The sequence below is a fragment of the Oratosquilla oratoria genome, chromosome 12 (genome assembly GCF_046742065.1).
Source record: "Oratosquilla oratoria isolate Oo_2021 chromosome 12, ASM4674206v1, whole genome shotgun sequence".
In the NCBI taxonomy this organism is placed as follows: domain Eukaryota; kingdom Metazoa; phylum Arthropoda; class Malacostraca; order Stomatopoda; family Squillidae; genus Oratosquilla; species Oratosquilla oratoria.
In genome coordinates this window covers 44,847,039-44,855,323 of record NC_134788.1, presented here as the reverse complement: position 1 = coordinate 44,855,323, position 8,285 = coordinate 44,847,039, and the positions used below count along the sequence as shown (strand labels likewise).

The 8,285-nt window shown below is 39.0% G+C and overlaps 1 protein-coding gene across 1 annotated transcript; it reads left to right on the top strand.

Moving 5' to 3' along the window:
* The first annotated feature begins 1,120 nt into the window (after positions 1–1,120).
* LOC143030726 (uncharacterized) lies at positions 1,121–7,567 on the top strand. The gene is made up of 2 exons (XM_076193919.1): positions 1,121–1,163; positions 6,110–7,567. The coding sequence occupies exon 2, from the start codon at positions 6,225–6,227 to the stop codon at positions 7,326–7,328; it is 1,104 nt and encodes a 367-aa protein (XP_076050034.1). The 5' UTR covers positions 1,121–1,163; positions 6,110–6,224; the 3' UTR covers positions 7,329–7,567.
* Positions 7,568–8,285: the final 718 nt, after the last annotated feature.

Sequence of the window (8,285 nt, the reverse complement as noted above, 5' to 3'; positions counted from 1 at the left end):
TAACCTAACCAAACCAAACCTAACCACCCCTAACCTAACCTAACCTAACCCTAACCAACCTAACCTAACCTATCCCTAACCCAACCAAACCTAGCCAACCTAACCTAACCCTAACCTAACCACCCCTAACCTAATCAACCTAACCTAACCACCTAACCTAACCAACCTAACCTAGCCCTAACCTAACCTAACCTAACCCAACCCTAACCAACCTAACCTAGCCCTAAGCTAACCTAACCAAACCTAACCTAACTTAACCCTAACCTAACCTAACCACCCCTAACCTAACCTAACCAAACCATCAAAACCTAACTTAACCTAAGATTTTCTGATACGTAACCTAACCTAAGATTTTCTAATACGTAACCTAACCTAACTTGCCTAACCTAGACAAACCTAACGTAACCTAAGTTCATAACTAGGAAATGTAGCAGATGAGGCAACGATACTAACATCAGTACTAGCAAATGTAGCAGAGGCAACGATACTCTCGGAACCTGGCTCCAATGTAGAGAAAGAAAGATACGGCAAGCACATAACATACGCTTGCGTGTATGTATGTTACAATCTTGTTCATATGTAACGTAACCTAACGTAACCACTAAAGTTGTCAATGTAGCACATGAAGCAACGATACTCTCCGAACATGGCTCCAATGTAGCGAAAATAATATGCGGCAACGATTATCTCAGAATGTATATCTTGTTAATACGTAACCTAACCTAACCTAACCTAACCTAACCTAACGTATCCTAACCTCATAACTAAACGTAACCACTAAAGTTGGGAATGTACCAGATGAGGCAACGATACTCTCCGAACATGGCTCCAATGTAGCGAAAGGAAGATGCGGCAACGATACTCTCAGAATAACACTCGAATGTAGCGAAGAAAGGATAGATGTGGGAACGCGGTGGGAAAACATACGTTCGCGCTTATGCATGTTAATGTATTGAACCAAATCGGAGTTATATTGGTAGCGTAGGTAAATTGATGGAATAATCGCGGACCCCAAGAACGCAATAGTACGTAGGAAGACATGAGTAACGTAAGGAAGAAGTTACTTGGGCAAAAGTAGCTAATCTAGCTATTCGTTGGAAGCGTGATTCAATAACAATAACAAATATGGACGATTCCTAGTTCTCACCCGGTATCCCTACATAGTAGGTGGAAATTTTGGTCCTATTATTAGATATTATGCGTAAATTTTTGTGTTAGACATCTTCTGCAACAGTCAATACTCCGTGTGTACATTCCCTCCCACCCAAAAACCCCGGTTTCCCACATTTCCCCCCAAGATCGTTCGGGAGGAGAGGTAGGCCAAAGTGCATAACTTTAACAATTAATATCGTTAAAAGTACGCAATAGCGACAGATATGAAGTACACCATCGCTCATATCACAACATTTATCACTAGGAACACATGAAGCACATATCAAGTTGTACAGTTGTGTGCATCTATAAATTGTCCCATTTTTCTTATCTGCTCATTATTTGGTGGTATTGCCTGGTTTGATGCTAGTTCCTATCACATATAGGTACTGCCAATATGGTCGGCAGAATGCATTTTTGTCAATAGGCCTATTGATTATTTACATTCCTGCATGTTATGTATATATCGAACAGGTACAAAGCCGCAAATTAGGCAAAACAAATTACGAAGTTACTATATTCTTGGCAACTTCATTTTAATGCGAACCTTGTAGGTTAGAGGAGTTAACCTATATTTATGACAGTGTTTTAGGTTTGAGGACACCTGGTATGGTCAATTGGAATGTTCCAAAAATAGCCTCGTTCTTCATGACCTAACCAAAATGTATTCTTATATTGTCTTCGTGATTCAAAAGTATGATTGCCAAGGACGCAAACAAGTTTTCATGAAGAAATGATTGATTTTACTGAATGACCATAACTTGACAAGGTACTCCCACCATGCTCCTTGTTTTGGTAGTTGATAGAACCGGAGGGGGTGGGGTGAGTCTAACCTAACTTAGGTATAAGTAAGGATGGGTAAGATTCGGGTGATTTTTTATGATGATAGATGTAAGCATTTTAGATTTCCTTGTGATCTTCTGCTGCTATCTCTGCCCAAATTCATACATTTATTCCCCAATCCTGTGTATGTTAGGGGGGGAGGGGCAAAGGTGTTTCCTAATAAATGGAATCCATTAAAGGGTTTGCAAGAATCGGACAAACACATTTCTGACATCCTCTGCAAAAATTTTACCAAAATTTCTTATTTCCAGTTACCTGTACTATTGTGTCCTTCATTATATTCAGATATTATTATTATTGTTATTATTATTATTATTATTATTATTATTATTATTATTATTAGTGTTATTATTATTATCTATATAATTTTTATTTTCGATAGTTTTAAATGAGTGTATAGAAAGTTTAGGGAGAAATGTCAGTGTATTGGTATTGGGAGATTTTAATCCTAGGGTAGGAAATGGAGTGGTTGGGAAGTGTGGAGCTCCAGGAAGAAATCGTAGTAGAGAGATGATGGTGGAGATGTGTCTTGAAAGAGAGTTGATGATAGCAAATACAATACTAAGAAAGTCATGAGTCAATATTAAGAAAGTCATGAGTACACATGGGGGAGGGTGGTGGATGGAATGGAGGTAGATATGGCTTTAATGGACTACGTAGTGGTAACCAAGAGAAGAGTAGGAAGAGTTTTGGATGTACATGTTCTAAGGGGAGAGAGTGGGGGAATATCAGATCACTTTTTGGTGGAAGGTAAAATAAGAGTGGTGGATAGATGAAGAAAGAGGAAAAGGATAGAAGTTAGGGAAGTGTTTAGAGTAAAATGCTTAAATGAGAAAGAAAAGGAATGCAAGAAGAAGCTGGGAGAGAGCAATGGGAGGGAGTGAAAGATAGAGTAGAACTAGGAGTGGAGGAGGAATAAGGATGGTTCAAGGAGGTAGTCACAGGGTGTGCAAAGATGGTGTGAGGAAGGAGGGCAGGAGTAAATAGAAGGAAGGGTAGTCGGGGGTGGGATGATGAAGCAAAGAAGGTTGTAGAAGAGAAGAAGCGAGTTTTCATAGATTGGTTATTAAATAGGACAAAGGAATCATATGAGAGGTACAAAGAAAAGAGAAGTAAAGCATAATATGAATTAAGCAAAGAGAACAGATGTGAAGTGGGGTAAGAGTAGGACCGATTTTTTTTTTTAAATAAAAATATGTTTTGGAAGGAAATTAAGAAAGGAAGAGGAGGTGAATCAAGTAGAGAGGAGAAGGTAAAAGGTGCAGATGGAGAGATGAAAATGGAAGAGAAGGCAATAAGAGGAAGATGGGCAGAGTATTTTAGGGAGTTGCTAAATGCAAATGAGGATAGGGAGGGAAAGGTAGTTGCAGTGGGAAGTGCTAAGAAAATGACAGTTATGAGTGATGAAAATGAAGGAGAAATAAGGGAAGGTAAGGTGAAAGCAGTTATTAAAATGATGAGAGCAGGTAAGGCACCTGGGTTGGAGGGATGTCATGTAGAATGTCTAAGAAAAAAGGTTTAATGTTTGTCTAAAAGAGGGTAGAGTGAGGTTGTTTAATATTTGTCTAAAAGAGGGTAGAATGCCGTAGGACTGGAGGAATTCCTGTATAGTTGCACTTTACAAAGAAAAAGGGGACAAGTGTGAGTGTAACTTTATCAGAGGGATTAGTTAGTTGAGTATAGTTGGGAAGGCTTATGAAAAGATTTTAATTGAGAGGATTAGGAGAGGGAGAGGGGGAGTAATTGGCGAGGGACAGTGTGAGTTTTGTTTCTGCCTCATACAGTGCTGTCAGCACAGTCACTCCATACAATCTCTTCTTAGCATCCATTCCCAAATGTCTATTTCTCATTACACTTTTATCCCCGAAGGAATTTACTTGCTTCTCTCAATCTACAATCTACCTCTACCTCTGTTCCTCCCTTTCCTGCCACATTTGCACCCAAGTATCCAAAGCTATCCACTTCCTCCAGTCTCTCTCCCTTATTGTTATTATCATTATTAACATTATTATTATTATTACTATTATTATTATTATTATTATTATTGTTATTATCATTATTATTATTATATTTATTCATTCATTTTTTGCATCTTTCACTGTAATGTTTATTCATCCAATCCTGTGGCTTCTTATTTCTCTATGAATTTTTATTTTACCGGTTTCTGTTTTTTCCAGCTTCTGTGCTCTATCACTTTAATGTTTGTTCAATCATCCATTTCTTCTCCTTTTAACCTTCATTGGTAAGAACTGTTTGTTCGCTTAACTTGCTGCACTTTGGTTGATGCTTCAATGTGTTTCTTCATTTTCATCTTACTCATAAAATGTTAGCAAATGATATACTTTGTATCGGCATTTTATAGAAATGGTATCATTCACCATAACCTGGAAACTTAATTTTTATGGTGATGTACGAGGGGGTTTTCCATCTGTGCACAGATGGAAAACTCCCTTTCCTTGACGTCCTCGCTGATATCAACGACACTAAAATTAAAACCACCATATTTACTAAGGCCACTAATAACGGGACTGTCATGAGCGCCAGGGGCGAATGCAGCAGCAATTACAAAAAGAAAAAGTGTTGTTGCTGCATTTGCCAAAAGAACCGTCACGGACTGCAGTGCCTCGCAAGATACTCACAATGAACTGGAACACATCAGGCAACTCTTACCCAACAACGGGTTTTCCGATGCCATTATAGAACATGGTATTCGCCGTACAAAGGAGAGATTCCTTGAGGGTTTGTCGAGACAAAATGACAATTTGTAAATTATCAACATCTTTTATAAGACGTTTTATAATGAACACAACAAAGAAGAGGAAAAGGCTATTCATAGAATAGTTAAAAACGGTGTTATCCCAGCACACAATATTAAGATTAACTTAGTCTGCTATTACAAACCAAATAAAACTGCGTCACCCATTATGAAGAAGAACACAGCTAACTCCAGAGAACGGAGTGAAAACAATGTAGTGTATAAACACACATGTCAGACAGTGCATCCCTTCAAAATACTTACATTGGATTCACAAGAACTTCTCTGGAAAAAGGGCTTTATCACCATCGTTACAATGGCAGAATTTTCACCCACTACATAGCACAACATGACAAAAGACCACAAAAAGCAGATTTAAGAAATAATATTTCAGTCATCTACCGTACAAATGATCACCGCAGACTACAAATAGCAGAAAGCTGTTTTGATTGAAAAACTCAAACCACCTTTAAACACAAAGCAGAACCAGTTGATACTTCCCTAAAAAAAAACCCGACTAGAACACCATAGTGATGTTTGATCACAACAGTTACGGACGAAAAATCACAGCCCACTCGGTGAGGTCATTCTCACTTGTGAACATATACCGGTAGTCCAAGATGATTAAAAGATTCACTATTACCACCCAGCTGAAGAAGAGGTAAGATACCTCAAAATCTGCAGATACTGATTCACTGATAAATATTGGAAACTTCTGTTCCACATTCAACAATGAGGAAAAAAGGTTCTCCGCAATTTTGAGCAATCAGCTAACAGATCGTCAGAATGTCAACGGCAATTCAGTTTAACAAAAATCAATATTTCATATATTTTCTATAGGCTTAAGGTGGTATATCTGTGGAATATCACTTGTTTCCCGCTAACCCTGAATTGGAAAACAAGTGATTTGCTGTAGAAATAAATATCAGATTTCCATGAATCTCTCAAACGGTGATTTATGACATCCTTGATTGGTGTGGGTGTGTAGTGATCCTCTGCCAATAATTTCCTAAATATTTCTTATATCCAACTATGCTATTGTATCCTACATTATACAGCGATCTCTTTCCCATGTCCTCTATTTCTTTTCAGTATTTATTTAGCCACTCATTTTCTTTCTTATTTCCTGATTAGTTTCTACTGTCGCAGTCTGTTTTATTTCTCGTTCTGCACAACCACATCATTTTTAGTATATGCTTAAGCTTCCACTTTTTATAACATTAATCTTCCCCTTTGATATGAGCTATTTGTTCCCTTCACCTACTGCATTTTGGCTAATGCCCCACTGTATTTCTATACGCTCGTGTTACTGCTGTTATATGCTCTCAAAAAGATAAATGTCGAACTTTTTTTTTTCAGTTCAAGGGGTAACTCAACATTTTATTGGACAAGGTGTCCGAAGATTTCGTACATTGAGAATCTTGTGTGGGGTCTGCGGCGCTCAAATCTTACAAGTCATCTTAAATATCACGCAATGGCCCACACTGGAGAGAAATCTTTCGAAAGTGATCAGTGTGGTACAGCTTTCTTAGGAAAGAGTGCTCTTGAACGATGCATGACGACTCATCACGGGGAGAAACGTTTCATTTGTGGCTGTTGTGACAAAGCTTTCTCACATAAGTGTAATCTCAAACGACATATGTTGACCCACCATGGAGAGAAAACTTGCAAGTGTGACCTGTGCGTTGCAGGTTTCTCGGGAAAGAAATATCACATGATGATCCACACTGGAGAGAAGCCTTTCAAGTGTGACCTGTGCAATGCAGCTTTCCCAAGAAAGGATACTCTCAAAAGACATGTATTGACCCACGCGGAAGAGAAGCCTTTTAAGTGTGACCAGTGCGATTCAACTTTCTCAGAAAAGAGTGCTCATAAATATCACGTGATGACCCACACTGGAGAGAAGCCTTTCAAGTGTGACCTGTGCAATGCAGCTTTTACAAGCAAGAGTGCTCTCAAATATCACGGGATGACCCACACTGGAGAGAAACCTTTCAAGTGTGAACTGTGCGATGCAGCTCTTTCATCAAAAAATGTTCTCAAATATCACATGATGACCCACACTGGTGAGAAGCCTTTCCAATGTGGCCTTTGTGATGCCGCTTTCTCACAAAATAGTGCTCTCAAATGTCACGTGAGGACCCACACTGGAGAGAAGCCTTTCAAGTGTAACCTGTGCAGTGGAGCTTTCTCAACAAAGGGTAATCTCAATTTTCACATGATGACCCACACCGGAGAGAGACCTTTCAAGTGTGACATATGCAATGCAGCTTTCTCATTGAAGAGTGCTCTCAAATATCACGTAATGGCCCACACTGGAGAGAAACCTTTCAAGTGTGACATATGCAATGCAGCTTTCGCACGAAAATATAATCTCAAAAAACACATGATGACTCACACTGGAGAGATGCCCTTCAATTGTGGCGTGTGTAATGCAGCTTTTACGCAGAAGAGTGCTCTCAAATATCACGTGATGACCCACACTGGCGAGAAGCCATTCAAGTGTGACCTGTGTGTTGCATCTTTCTTGCGAAAGAATTATCTCAAACGACACATGGTGACCCACAGTGGAAAGTAACTTCAAGTGGGACCTGCGCTATACAGCTTAAAAAAAAAACCTAGTTACACTTCCTCACGAAAGGTCTCTTGTGTTGCGTGATGACCCACGCTGGTGAGAGGTCTCTTCAGTGTGACCTGGGTGATTCAACTTCTCTGTATGATGGCTCGTTCAGCTCTTAACCCATTAAACTCCGATGACAAGATGTCTTGTCATTTGGTCAAATAAAACAAAAAATTATAAAACACCAAAATGTTTGATCCAACACCAGAAAAATATGACGTCAGTCCTCCTCGCTTCGCTCGCTCTCGCGAGCGAAGCGAGGAGGACTGACGTCATATTTTTCTGGTGTTGGATCAAACATATTGGTGTTTTATGATTTTTTGTTTTATTTGACCAAATGACAAGACATCTTGTCATCGGAGTTTAATGGGTTAAGTATTGATCCACTGTTATAAACCTGTTCGGTTGATGAGTTGTACACGTGTACTATCAGTTGTAAATTTTAGTTGGTTTACTGTCATTTGTGCAGTTGTGTAAGTGAGCTTTGATTGACCTATTATGTAATTGCATTTTGCTTGTTCGTTAAGTATTGAGTGTTCCATTAAGTGCACGAATGTTCTTGTATTTACGGAAAACCGTCAAGAATATTAGAGTGGCGTGGCTGGTGGATGTAGATATCTGCACGTCATGATCGATGCAGTTCTGTTTACCTTAGTATTGTGAAAAGTTGTCTGGTGTATACTCCATTGTTACATGTAATGTGTGTTAATGTAAATATAACTATGATAATATATTCAATATTGTTTATTGAATCCCTACAATATAATATAACGATGTGGGTAGGGTGAGATCAGAGGAACTTATTCGGAATTACAAGGTCCTTCTTCAGGAGATGAAGGAACGTGGGAGCTGTCACGTAGTCTGTGGGATCCTTCCGAGGATCTACGCTGGCACGTGTTGGAACAATGGAGCCAT

Coding starts and splice junctions, on each gene's coding strand:
- LOC143030726 (XM_076193919.1), top strand. CDS start 6,225: ATGGCCCACACTGGAGAGAAATCTTTCGAAAGTGATCAGTGTGGTACA.